The 14758-nt window shown below is 44.0% G+C and overlaps 2 protein-coding genes across 2 annotated transcripts; both read left to right on the forward strand.

Annotated features, from left to right (window-relative positions):
• Positions 1 to 10040: 10040 nt before the first annotated feature.
• On the forward strand, positions 10041 to 11036 carry LOC130736505 (uncharacterized). The gene has a single exon (XM_057588331.1). It carries the CDS (start codon positions 10041 to 10043, stop codon positions 11034 to 11036), a length of 996 nt encoding a protein of 331 aa, XP_057444314.1.
• A 771-nt stretch (positions 11037 to 11807) lies between these two features.
• On the forward strand, positions 11808 to 12146 carry LOC130736506 (uncharacterized). The gene has a single exon (XM_057588332.1). It carries the CDS (start codon positions 11808 to 11810, stop codon positions 12144 to 12146), a length of 339 nt encoding a protein of 112 aa, XP_057444315.1.
• Positions 12147 to 14758: the final 2612 nt, after the last annotated feature.

A 14758-nucleotide genomic window follows, 5' to 3' on the forward strand; every position in this document is an offset into this window, starting at 1 on the left:
GAAATCACTCTATGGTCTGAAGCAAGCTCCCAGAGCATGGTATGAGAGACTCAGCTCATTCCTTCTGGAGAATAAGTTTGTAAGGGGTAAAGTAGATACAACTCCCTTTTGCAAAACTTACAAAGATGATATCTTAATTGTGCAAATTTATGTTGATGATATTATATTTGGTTCTGCTAATCAATCTCTATGCAAAGAATTTTCTGAGATGATGCAGGCTGAATTTGAGATGAGTATGATGGGAGAACTCAAGTACTTTCTGGGAATACAAGTTGATCAAACACCAGAAGGAACATATATCCATCAGAGCAAGTACACTAAAGAACTTCTGAAGAAGTTTAATATGCTGGATTCTACAGTGGCCAAAACTCCAATGCATCCTACATGCATTCTAGAGAAAGAAGATGCAAGTTGTAAAGTTTGTCAGAAGCTCTATCGTGGTATGATAGGTTCACTTCTATACTTAACTGCATATAGGCCAGATATATTGTTTAGTGTTCATTTATGTGCTCGCTTCCAATCAGATCCAAGGGAAACCCACTTAACTGCGGTTAAGAGGATCCTAAGGTATCTGAAGGGTACCACTAACCTTGGCTTGATGTATAAGAAAACATCAGAGTATAAGCTTTCAGGTTATTGTGATGCTGATTATGCTGGAGATAGAACAGAGAGAAAAAACACTTCTGGAAATTGTCAATTTCTGGGAAGCAATTTAGTCTCATGGGCAAGCAAGAGGCAATCAACCATTGCACTATCAACTGCAGAGGCAGAATATATCTCAGCAGGAATATGCAGCACTCAGATGCTCTGGATGAAACATCAGCTGGAGGATTATCAAATCCTAGAGAGCAATATTCCAATCTATTGTGATAACACTGCTGCAATTTCATTGAGTAAGAATCCTATCTTACATTCAAGGGCCAAGCACATTGAGGTAAAGTATCACTTTATTAGAGACTATGTACAGAAGGGCGTACTTCTTCTAAAGTTTGTTGATACTCACCATCAATGGGCAGATATCTTTACAAAGCCCTTAGTAGAGGATAGATTTAATTTCATTCTGAAAAATCTGAATATGGACATTTGTCCAGCATGAAGATGGATCAGAACCTCTGACTATGATACTTCTTTATCAGAAGATGTCTAGTCCAGAAGGTAACTCTATCAGAGTTTATGTACCCATTGGTGCTGACTTTGAAGCTGAGACAATAAATGTGTGTCGGTATCTCTGATACATAGTTCCTTGTGCCCGTGCTGACAGTCTGTCGTAATGAGTGTTGATGTGCTTCTCTCATGTGTGTGATATGTGTATTTATTGTTACTAACATGTCTTTAATTTTTAACCGTTGATTTTAAATTGCCTTTTGAATCAACAACGGTTATTTGTTAAAACCACTATACACACACGATCTCCTACACTTTCGGTTTTACACTCTCTCTCTTCTGTTTTTCAAAACCTCTTACCCACGATCTCTCTCTCTCTCTCTCTCTATTCATTCTTCATCTTCAACCCAAAACCTTCAACCGCCTCCAAAAATGGTGAGACAAACAAGAACCGAAGCTGCCGAAGCAACCAGATTCCCTCACATGGTAGTAGGTCAGGCTACAGGCCAAATGGGTCCTGAAAATCCGAATCAAGGTCAAGCGTCGGAGAGGATGATCCCAATCGCAGAACGGGGCTGTGCCGTTCACTGCGTTTATGCTCCGGAAGAACTCCAGGTACATGCAGAATGGAGATTCGACCTCGACAACCTTGCTGCAAATGGGTTTGACTTGCGTCCTGAAGTTCAAGTTCAGGGATGGGAAGAGTACTTCAACAGGCTCAGAGGACCAATCTATGACAAATTGGTTAAGGAATTTTGGAAGCATGCCGACTGTGATGACACTCAAGTGGTCTCCTACATTGCTGGAAGGAGAATCATCATAACTGAGAAGTCAATTGTGAATCTGTTGGGTGCAGACACTGCACATGGGTATCGATTTCAACTGACTGAATCGAAGCTGAAACCCAAAACGAAGGATGAAACCAACAAGGCTTTGTACACCACATACAAACCGGGCAAGACTGACTACAAGGTGGTGGATCTTCATCCCAAGCTCAAAATATGGCATAAGATTCTTCTCCACTGCATCAATCAGAGGCCTAAGGGCAGTTCCCCAGACTACATCAATTTCTGCCAGAAGGCGATGTTATTCTTCATTCAAGATAAGAAGAAGATCTGCCTCCCCTTCTTCTTGTTCTCTTACCTGAAGGAATGTATCAGGAAGTCAAGGATTACTGCCTCCATCAAGTCTGCCATCAAGTATATTCCCTTTGGGAGATTGCTATCAGATCTCTTCATTGAGAGCAAATTTGTCGAAGATCTGATCAAGGCAGGATGCACAGAGGATCTGACCACCATCGTTAGTGATGTCTTCACAGCCAATTCTTTGAAGAAGATGGGTTTGGTCAAGAAGAAAATAGCCCCTGCTCATGAAGATACATCTGCTGAAATCAGACAAAGAAGGGTGCCGCTGAATGATTTCCCTCTGTGGACACAAGCAGACAACCCAGAGGCTATTCTATGCTACATTGATGATCTGAAGAACCAAGGGTTTGAGATTGATGTTGATGAATTCTTCAGAAGACTGCCCCCAGCTCAAGAGTTTGACTCTCCTCCCAAGAGGAAAGTTCAGAGGAAGATGGTCTTAGAAGAATCCTCTGAGGAATCTGATGTCCCTCTAAAGAGGAAGAAGAAGGCTGACCAGCCAAAGAGGAAACATGATGAAACCACCAAGCCAGATGATGGTGATGATGGTGATAATGAAGATGGTCCTTCTCCTCCCAAGAAGAAGAAGAAACAGGTCAGAATCGTGGTGAAGCCTACACGGGTGGAACCTGCTGCTACGGTCATCAGGATGGATACTTCTGCCATAGTGACTCGCTCTGCCGTGCGTACAAGTAAGTCTGCTATCATTGAATCTGATGATGATTTAAATTCTATTGATGCACTTCCCATTTCCACCCTCCTCAAACGCACATCCACTCAACTCACCACAATCCCAGAGTCTCAACCTGTTGTCCAAGCCACATCTCCACCAAATTCCCCAAGGTCTTCCTTTTTCCAACCTTCCCAACAAGAAGCCCCTCTGTGGAATATGCTTCAAACCCCTCGTCCAAATGAACAAACCTCACCCATCACAATCCAACAAGAACCAGTTATTCTTGAACCTTCTAGACCTGAACTCACAATTCTTGTCCAACCAGAACCTGAACCCAGAACGTCTGATCACTCTGTCCCCAGAGCATCAGAACGTCCGGTTGCCAGAACCACTGATACAAAATCCTCCACTGCCTATACTCCTGTATCATTCCCAATCAACGTTGCTGACTCCTCCCCTTCCAATAACTCTGAGTCACATCGTAAATTCATGGAAGTCAGAAAAGAAAAAGTGTTTGCCATCCCAGAATATTACCTTACGGTCCCAAGCCCTAGGAGATAACCTGGACCTAGACCTGAACGTCTAGTTGACCCAGATGAACCTATCTTGGCTAACCCCCTACATGAGGCAGACCCTTTGGCTCAACAAGCTCAACCTGACCCTGTCCATCAAGAGCCAGTTCAACCAGAACCAGAACAATCTGTGTCTAACCACTCTTCGGTTAGGTCACCACATCCTCTGGTTGAAACTTCAGAACCACACCTTGGAGCCTCTGAACCACATGTCCACACCTTTAACATTGGCTCTCCTCAAGGTGTTTCTGAATCTGAAGCTAACAGTAGCAATCACCCAACCTCTCCAGAAACCAACCTCTCCATAGTTCCCTACACTTACCTCCGACCAACCTCTCTCTCTGAGTGCATCAATGTTTTTAATCATGAAGCTTCTTTGATGCTACGCAACGTGCAAGGTCACACTGACCTGAGTGAGAATGTTGAATCTGTTGCTGAAGAGTGGAATAGTCTGAGTGCTTGGCTAGTAGCTCAGGTTCCTATTATGATGCAGCATCTGACTGCAGAAAGGGATCAGAGGATCGAGGCTGCAAAGCAGAGGTTTGCAAGAAGGGTGGCTCTTCATGAACAACAACAAAGACATAAGCTCCTTGAAGCTGTTGAAGAGGCCAGAAGAAAGCAAGAGCAAGCAAAGGAAGCTGCCCGTCAAGCAGCAGCTCAAGCTGAACAAGCAAGACTAGAGGCTGAGAGACTTGAAGCTGAAGCTGAAGCCCTTAGATGCCAAGCACTTGCACCAGTGGTTTTTACTCCTGCTGCTTCTGCTTCCATTCCAGCTCATCAAGCTGCTCAGAATGTTCCTTCTAGCTCCACACAGTCCAGCTCGTCCAGACTCGACATCATGAAACAACGTCTTGATACTCATGAATCTCTGCTGCTGGACATGAAGCAAATTCTGACGGAACTTCTGCGTCGCTCTGATAAACCCTAGTCTTAGGATCTCTTCGTTTTCTCTCTTAACTTTGTTTTATTTTAACTTCTTTTTATTTTCTTTACGTTATTTTAGTTTTTATGCTTTGTTAGTTTGTGATTATCCTTGCATATACATATATATATATATATATATATATATAACTTATATTTCTAATTTATTTATCTGTTTCTATAGAACCAGGTGATGGCGATGATACTTACGGGTGAGGAAGATCTATCTTTCTTGATGCTTCGCTCTTTCTCTTCTAAGCTTTCTTTCAGATCTTCCCAACCCTCTTCTTCTTCTATCGATCATCCTCATCAATCCAATCAATTATCCAAATCTGTCTTCAAAGAAGAAATTCATTTTGAAGATATCAATCAAGATCTTGACAACTGGGAAATTCCAAAAATTTCTCATGCTGAGATCTACAAACCAAACGGATCCTTTTTCAAACGATCAGATTTCATTATCAAAACCGTTGAGCAAACCTACAAGCTCAGATCTGATGATGAAGAAATCCATCTGCTTTCCGAGAAAAGCATCAAAGAACATATCAGCAAGAACTTCAACTATCTTCATATAGGTAGTGTTCAAGTTGGTCTTAAACCCCTAACCAGGAAATCTCTTGACATCGCTGTACTCCTTTGTCTTAGGGATGTTAGACATAATCAATTCCATGACTCCCTCTTAGGAACGGTTGAAACCAGCCTGAGTAATGGACCAATCTTTTTCAATTGTTTCCCAGATCTAACTGTTAGTCTGGAAGATAAAAACATCCTTGATGTCCTCTTCCTAAATATCAAGCTTCACGGCCTTGATATGAAGGAGGATTCCATTCCCAAATATATATATATATTTGTCACTATGTGTTTGCAAAATTTTCTTTTCTTTATTCATAATCATTATGTGTTTACATCTACAATCTAGAATGGAGGATCCCTCCTCATTCTTCTGCACTCTTGGCGCTGCTCTGATCTCTCTTTCTCCAGATGATCCAGTGAATACTGGATGTTGTTGAGATTTACGTTCAGCTCATCCCTCTCCAGAATCTCTTCTGTTGTCTTGAGCTTCGTTTCTATGGTGTCCTTTTCTTCCAGTAGCCTCAGCTCAAGCTGGCTGAGTTCTTGAACTTCTTGCACAAAGGCAAGAAATTCCTTCAAGTCGTTCTTCAGCTCTGGACGAAGGTCCTCCTCAAGCAGTGTCCTTGTCAGCTCGTGTATGGTCTCTGTACCCTTTGGATGCCTTATGTTTAGGAACAAGTCCTCCTCGAAGGCCTTCCTTCTAAGCTCTTCCAGTGCAACCATGTATGATGCCATTTTTCCTTTTATAGAATTGATCGAGTTGTGAAGCTTACCCTCCTCTAACTCGCTTTATATAAGCTTCATTCTCTCCTTGGAAGTTATTGCTCCTACAGTTTCTCGAGGTTCAGCCCTTGGTAACTGCAGTTCTATGTACTCCCGTGGTCGGTGGTAAACGTTCTTCTCCTGCATTAACTCCATTCTTTACTTCGCGTAACTCTCATTCTTACCGCGTTTATTTCTCCACTTTCTTAAACTTAGACCTTCTCTAAGGGGGAGTACCTTGTACTTCAAGCTAAGTTTTTCACACCCCATGCTTTTTGCTTATGACAAAAAGGGGGAGTACACCCAGTTTTTGATGTGTAAGCTGTGTTAGTGTGATTTATTTTTTCTTTTGGAGAATTTAAGAGTTCCACCTTTATGACCATAGATGTGTCACAGGGCAAATACAAGGAATACATTTCACTTCTTCTGAAGTGATTATATTTGATTCTGATACCACTTATCATTGACTCTGAATACTTATGCGCTCTGATTATTCTATTTCATCTATGTCATGCGCCTTCACTCTGAACTCTTACATTATTTAGCTCAGAATCTAGACATTTCTAATGTTTTCATCAAGTCTTAGATTCAGGGGGAGCTATGCTCAGAATCAAGCTGTGACTTGGATTCAGAATGAGCAAGATAAACTATTCACATCAAGATAAGTCTTATTCTATATCTCTAAACTCTGAGTGAATTCAGTTTATTGTTTAAGAATTGTTCATCAAAATACTTAGTTTTGTCATCATCAAAAAGGGGCAGATTGTAAGATCAAGTTTTGATCGAGTAGTACAACTCTGTGTTTTAATGATTACAAGTTAACATTTGAGTATGAACAATTATGGTACTCTAACGTGTTTTTCTGAGTGTGCTATTTACAGGCTCTGACCTCAACTCAAGCTCACACAAATCAGAAGCACTGTGCATAAAGAGTAACCCAAGCAACGCTTTCGCAACATCTATGTTCACTCTGAACAGTAGAAATGCTTCAGAAGATCTGAAGTTTTACAAGCTCTGATAAGGACTCAGTCACTAGAAGTTCTGAAGATCCAGAAGTTCTGACAACCAAGAGACTCTGAAGGTTCAGATGTTCTGATGGTGTAGAAGACTCTGAAGATCCAGAAGCTGAATAGTGGAAACTCTGATATCCAGAAGCAAGAAACTCTGAAGACCATGTACTTCCCTCTGAGTTCAGAATCAGAAGATACAACGGTCAGAGGATCTGTGCTTTCCCTATGACTCTGATCAACCGACTTCACAAGTTCCAACATGAAGCATTCCCCTGATCAGAAGTCTCCTAGGTTTAAAGGTCAAGTCACTATCCAAGTACAAAAGCATATGTACTATCCTAACGACCTACCTAACGTTCTCAGCCACAGCAGAAGCTGGAATTTCCAGAACTGCCCTCCAACGGTAGCATTTCTATGCAGCGTTCAAACCCTAATCCTTGGAGTATAAATAGAGGCTGAAGTTTGAAAGATGGTTTTGGGAAGAATTACACACGCGCGAGCTATATTCAAAAACCTTCTAAGCATTCTTTCATCTGAATTCATTGGGTTTACTATTAGCTTTTCAGAAGCAAATCTCTTGTAAACATTCTTTCTTAAACAGTTTGTTTAGTTACCTTTAGGAGATCAAGGTTGATCGGATCCTAGAGAAGACTAAGAGAGTGAATCTTAGTGTGAGCTAAGTCAGTGTAATTGTTAGTCACTTGTAGGTTTCAAGTGCAGTTGTAACACTTTACCTGATTAGTGGATTGCCTTCATTCTAAGAAGGAAGAAATCACCTTGACGGGTGGACTGGATTAGCTTGAGGGATTTATCAAGTGAACCAGGATAAAAATCCTTGTGTGTTTTTGTATCTCTTATCTTTAGCACTTAGTTCTCGAAAAGATTTGTCAAAATCTTTAAGGTGGAAGTTTTATATTGAAAACGTTATTCAAACCCCCCCTTTCTACCGTTTTTCATACCTTCTATAGCTAATGTATGATGTGTGCCACCATGTCGGACACGATGTCATAACATCTTGACTATGGCATGCATCCCTGCGAATCTGATATGAGTAGGCTAAGTTATCTGTGAAGCTTTGTTTTGATTACATGGTAATCAAGTTAGTGTTTTGTTGGAAGCTTCTATGCGCCGTTCAAGTGTGATCAAATCAGTTTTAAGGGATTTGATCTGAGATATTTAAGGAAGTTTTTATCTGCAACTGAAAAGCATCTTTGAAGATTTTATGCAAATTTGTTTCATTAACAACTTCCTGTTTTGTGTGGACTCTTTGCTCGCCCAAGCCCATTGAAGACAAGGTCTGGACGACTGCTACTTAAGAAGACCTAGACCTAGTTGCTAGGTGGTGCTTCTTGTTGAGGGAATTAGGGTTTACTCTTGTTTAGTTCACACATGGTGTTCTCTCAGTAGCTCTATGTTCTTACTGTAAGCTGAGAGTTGTTGTGTTAGTTGTTTGATCTTGAGATCTATCTTTACTCTTGTGTAAGAGATCAATCCCTGTGGCAGTGATTGTGTGTGAGAAAGTGAGAGGGGGTTCTCATACTTAGGGGGAGACATAAGTAATAAACCACGGGTAGGAATAGGTAGAAAAGGCAGTGATCTGGGGCAGTTTAGTTAAGACCTTTTTTGTACTTGATTCTCTATAATAGTGGATTATCTTTCTCGGGCTGAAGCCCTCCAGATGTAGATGTTGCACCGAACTGGGTTACCATTCTTCTGTGCTCTTTTTTTATTGATTTAATACTGTGCTGTTATCTGCTGCACGTTGTGCCAGATGTCCTAGACATTTGGTTCGACATCTGTCCTGTGCGTGAACCAGAATTTCAGTAACATTTCAAGTTGGCAACCCTTTTGTTGAGAAGAAGATTTTGGCTCCTTGACAGATTTTCTGGTACATCGTTTGTTCTTCGTTTTAGTAGAAATTTAAGTATTTTTTTCCTGTCTTTGAGCTCTTTACTTTAACCATTTTTATTCGGGATTTTAACTTCTCCACCATTTGGGTGGTTTGCCCTTTTTGTTGTGGGTTTTTGTTGTATCATATTTTTCACCTTTCTTTGGTGTAGTTTTTCCCTTTTTGTTGGGGCTTTATTTTTACCTTTTTGGGTGAAGATTTGATGTCGTGTGACATTATTTTGTAGCCATTATTTTTCTATAGTTGATTATTTTCTAGCTCGTGCCCGTGCTTTTATTCTCTCAATTTGAAGAAAGTTTTCCACATTAAAATTTCCTTGTCTCTATTTTATTTTGTTGTCATCTATTGTTGTCGTCATTTGAAGTTTGATTTGCTCGGAAGATATTTTGTTCAATTCTCACAAGTGAATTTTTTTTTATGGGCCTAGTTTTTCCGTTGCGCCACTCTGGTCCTAAAAAGTGGTATCAGAGCCAAGATTCTTATCCTGGTGATTTATCTTGTAGTGAGTGATAGCAATTCCGCAAGTGTACAGATTGATCGACGTAATATAAAAGAGTGTTGAACCACAGGAATAGATGTTTATCAATTTCTTCTAAGAGTTTAGTTCTTGAATGTGAAAATAAAAGTAATATAAGTTTGAGTTTTGTTGTGTTTAACAAAGTTTTGATCAAAAGCGAGAATTGTAATTCAGAAATAGAAGTACATTGGGCAAAGTTTCACTTAGTCCAATTATATTTCTTATAATCAAATCCTTATATGAACTTTAAAACCCCTTCTATGATGTTATAGCTTTTACCTCTACTTGTTAATACCTTAATCAAGTAAATCATTCAATTTCAATTTCTAAGTCTAATGCCTTAGTACTTAATCAATTCAACTGAAGAATTTAGCTACTATGTTCAGGTCAACACAATAAGTTCCTACCCTTATACCTAAGTGGACTGGGCGAGACCCCAGGGCGGTGCACGAGCTGGGGGGCTGGGCCTCCCCCGAGAGGCCCAACCGGGCCACTATGAGCATTTAGGGGCGTTAAGCCCAGCCCCAAGCCTATAAATAGGGGGCGGTTACCAATTGTAAAGGAGGCTGATCTCATTTGTGAAATAACAAGCTTGAAATTCATTTATATTCTCTCTCTAAGCAGTTACACTTTTTCTCTCTAAGATCCTCACATCACAACCCTATCACGTTACGTACTATACACTATCTCTTTGTTCTGAGGATAGAACATTTGGCGTTGTCTGTGGGGATCGGTAGATTTCGACTCCCGGACTACGTGGATTGTGATTTTCGTTGAGAGAAGTTGGATTTTCTGTAGAATTTCCTTTGATTTTCGTATTTCCGGCCAAATTCCTAGTTTGTGATCGGTATTCGATGGAGACACGTCGTCGACGAAGCGACGGAGGGCTGGAGCAGCAACGCGGTGCACCACCGCGCCGTCTAAGAGGAAGGCCGCGCCGGGAGAATGTCCGTCACGAGCAACCTGAGCAACTGACTCTTCCCTCTCCTCCACCGCCGCCTCCACCGCCGCCTCCTCCTCCTTCTCCGACGTCTCTGTTACCTTCTCCGCCGTCCTCGCCTGAACGACAGGAATCCCCGGTGCACTCACCGGAGGTTTCGGGAGATAGGACGCTGCTAGCTCAGGCTCCGATCACTAACCGCGATTGGAGACGCCTGATCTGCAATGTTGATGGCATACGGCAACGAAACGAATACTTGCAGGAACAGTTAGAGTACTATCGTCACAAGCAGCAAGACGAGGGAGAGCGGGAAGCAGAGGCTGTTGCGGAGTTCGAGCCGTTCTCGGCGGCGGTGAGGGAGGTGGCCATCCCGGACAACATGAAGAACCTTGTTCTTGAGACGTACAGTGGAAAGACCGATCCAAAGGATTATCTGCTTTATTTAAACACGAAAATGGTTATGAGCTCAGCTTCCGACGCGGTGAAGTGCAAGATGTTCTCTTCGACGTTTAAGGGTACAGCAATGGCTTGGTTCAAGACTCTACCTCGGAGATCTATCACAAATTTTCGCGACTTCTCGTCGAAGTTCCTTGTTCAATTCTCTGCGAGTAAGATCAAGAAGGTAACGATCGACGATCTGTATAACGTCCGCCAGTCAGAGGGTGAAACTTTGAAACAATATGTGAGGCGGTTCAATGCAGCATCTGTTAAGATTGAGGAGTCGGAACCGCATGCCTGTGCGCGAGCTTTTAAGAATGGACTGCATCCGGGGAAGCTGAACAGTAAGTTGAGTCGTAAGCCCGCTCGGTCAATGGCAGAAGTACGTGCTCGGGCGAACACCTACATCTTGGATGAGGAGGATGACGCTTTCAAAAGGAAGCGCGCAAAGAAGGAGAAGGACGGCGACTAGAGGGATGTCTCGCCGACGGGTAAACAGAGGTGGGAAAAAGGAGAAAGCTGTAAGCGGAAGGACAAGAGGGGAAAGTCAGTTGAAAAATTTGCAAAGGAACAACTCTACCCAAAGAAGGAAAGTTTTGAGCTTCGACGCCCGTGGTGTCAAGCCGATTCCCGCCGGCAGGAGGAATCAAGCAAAAGTCTGAGCGCACATCTAACGGAATTGCTCCGAGAGGTCAAGGCGACACACGCAGTTGAAGAGGGCGAGAGGGAAGCTAACCCGCCTCGGGCGGCCGTGGATAAAACCAAGTGGTGCGAATACCATTGATCGGCGGGTCATGACACCGGAGATTGCTTCACGTTAAAGAATGAGATTGAGCGATTAATCAGGGTGGGACGCTCACAGTTGAATGATCGAGGTCATCGCTGGCAAGGCGAACGACAGCAGGGAAATCTCTATAAAAGGAGTCGTCAGCAGGATGATCGCAGGCGAGACGACCGTTGTCAAACGCCAACAGCCGACAAGAAGGAGACGTTGGCAAGAAGAAAGAAGGGAGCTGAAGAAACCTTCAACAATGATCTCGAACCGCCGGTGGGAACGATAAATACAATCGCCGGAGGTTTCGGTGGAGGCGGTGACACACCTTCAGCAAGGTGCAGGCATGTCAGGGCGGTAACGTCAGTGCAAGAGAATGCAACTCCATTCGGTTTTCATCACCCGGACATAGTGATATCATCGGTTGACTTCGAGGGAATCAAGACGCACAAGGATGATCCCGTGGTGGTAATGGTAAGGATCAATAACTCTAATGTGCGAAGAGTACTTTTGGACCAGGGAAGTTCTGCGGACATTATTTACGGCGATGCTTTCGAGCAATTGGGACTAAAATATAAAGATCTGATGCCATACACTAGGACTCTGGTAGGTTTCTCAGCAGAGCAGGTTTGGGTGCGTGGCTACTTGGATTTAGACACGATCTTTGGAATAGACGAGAACGCCAAGCTTTTGCGTGTAAGGTATCTGGTATTGCAGGTTGTGGCGTCATACAATGTCATCATCGAGCGGAACACTCTGAACCGCCTCTTGGGCAACCCATATGGCCATTGGGACCCCAACAACTGTTAGTCCTTGCCATGACAAAACTGGCGAGGCCACACCTGATCTTACGAGAAAAATGCGTGTGAACAAAGGCTCAGTTCAAAGCTGAGCGAAAGTCCTAGTTTTCTTTGGCACACATTTAAAATCGCTACACGAAACTCAAACTCAAATCGTAAACAATCACAAAAATAAAGCGTGGCAGGGCGACGAATAGAGGAAGGCAGAGTAACACCACGACAAACTCTCATTAATGGCTAGCCCGCAGGAAACTGTTAGGTACAAACATAGTAAGGGAAAGATAATTACAAATATTCAAACTGCATTAATATTTTCTTCTTCTCTCCTTGCATTTTCAGTAGCTAGAAAATACTCTGCATTGAAGCCTGGAGGATTGTAAGGGACCGACCAGACCCTCGGGGGTAACTCTCTTGAAGGCCCCCATCCCGCTAAGATCCAATCCTTCGTAAAGGTGCTGAACCTGGGCTTTCGCGAGGAAGAAACCACAGCCACGCTCTTTCACGGCCTCAGCGGAAGCTTTAATCTCCAACCTCGTTCTAAGAGCCCTGGCCTCAGAAGACGCTCGAGTTTTCGCCTCCGCGATAGCCCTGTCTTTCGCTTCGAGCTGGGTTCTTATCGCGGCGAGGGCTTTGTCCGATGCCGCCAGGTCACTGCGCAAGGACGCAAGTTCCTTATCCTTGGCATCACAAGCTGCCTTGCTCGCAGCAATCACCTCAGCCCTCGCCTCTACTTCCTTCCGCATATCGTCCAACTCTTCTTCTAATTCCTCCACTTTCCCATCGTAGGCGAGTAAATCCTCCTCGCGGTGGTTCATCTCGATACTCAGGTTGTTCAGTTTGATTACCTCGGCCGTCACCTGGGTTAGCGGTCGGTCACGCTCGTCATACGCCTCGAGCGTGGCAAGACGATAACTCTCCGCTTTCTATTGGAGCTCCTCCATTTCAGTGGAAGATGCAGAATCTTGTTATAGCTTGGCGAAGAGGCATCCTGCGCGGAGAAGGCTCGAGATGGCTTCTTGCGCCATACCATCGAGATTGGGATTTTCAGCATCTTTCAAGCCACCAAAGAAAGGATCGGACAACATGAAGTTGATGGGGGTGGGTCGCTGGTCCAAGTGGGAATTTTCATTTTTCTCAGTAACCGGGAGGTTAGGAGCAGGAGAAGAGTGGTGAGGGGATGGCAGGGAGACAGGAGCCCGATCCGCCTCGCCGCGACTCATCAGATGAACGGGCGAAGCCCGGGGTGAATCCATTTCAGCTTGTTGAGTTGGATGGTCTGGTTGGGGGGCGACAGGAACGGACTCCTCGGCTGCACCCTGGCTGTCGAAAGCTTCCTTGGAGGGGATCGGAGTCCCTACCCCTCCTTCAGGGTTTGGCACGTCCTCGCCAACCGACCTCCAGCGAGGAATGTCTGTCTCGCCGGTTTTATTTTTCTTAATCTTCTTCCTTTTCTTCTTCTCTAACGAAGGGAGCGCAACTCCTCCCCTCTCGTCCTTGTTGATCTCAGCCTTTTTGGATCCAGGGGATTTCTTTGAAGAAGAGGGGCGAGCAGCATCGTCAATAACCCCAACGCTGCCCCACCAGACTCAGGGAGGGCGGCGGCGCCTGGTGCTGGCTCGCCGGATTCAGGAGCAGTAGTGCTTGGCGCAGGCCCACCAGACTCAGAGAGGACGGCGGCACCTGGTGCAGGCTCGTCGGATTCAGGAGCGGCAGTGCTTGGTGTTGCCTCGCCACCCTCAGGGAGGGGAATGCCGCTTGTGGCTCCAGACGCTGGCCTAGGGGACGTTTTGGCGCTTCCTGGGAAGAGGAGCGGACACCTCAGCGCCGGCGTCCCCGGTAGCACGTCGTTTCTTACCCCCACTAGTGTTGAAAGTGGGGGGAAATTTGATCACCTTGGCAGTAAGAGCGCGCTTCAATTCAGCCTTGGTACACTTTATTGCCCCTGAGAGAAGCAAAAAAAATAAAAATATGAGCAAGTGATAAACTCCACGGGGAATGTATAATGTTGCAGCAAAAGAGGACAATCTAACCTAGGAATGAATCGAGGGTGTTCTTGCGGGAAGCTTCAAGCAGTTGAGACAATTCGAGGACAGGAAGGCTGGCAAGAAAGTTAAGGATGACTTTATCTTCATCACTCAGCGACGCGTCCGGCGGCGGCGGAACGACGCGGGGGCTTTTCATCCAGTAGAAAGGGAACTGGGCGGTCCTGTCCCGAAGGGTAAAGGCTTCAGGATACGTGGGGTGCACTACAATGCGAAAGTACCGGCGCCGGGCCCCATCTTGACGTTGCTCTTGTAAGGATGAAGGCGTTGTCGACCCGTGCGGGATTTCAGCGAAACCCGCTGTGGATACCCATTTTTGTCCGGGTTAATAGTTTGAATTTAAAAATTATTAATAATTTAATTATGGATATAAAGTTAGAGTGAACTCTTTAGTATTAGTGATCAAGTGAGTTAATTTATTTTTGATTTCTTAACCATGTAACAATAATTAAAAAAAAGAGAATCTCTGGTTAGTGGGTCTTTGGCCCATATTTTTTTTTACCATAAATGCTTTGCCAATTAAAAAAAAAGTGTGTGGTTAGTGGGTCTTTGGCCCATTTTCGACCAAAAAATGCTCATA

The sequence above is a fragment of the Lotus japonicus genome, chromosome 2, assembly GCF_012489685.1.
Source record: "Lotus japonicus ecotype B-129 chromosome 2, LjGifu_v1.2".
NCBI lineage: Eukaryota > Viridiplantae > Streptophyta > Magnoliopsida > Fabales > Fabaceae > Lotus > Lotus japonicus.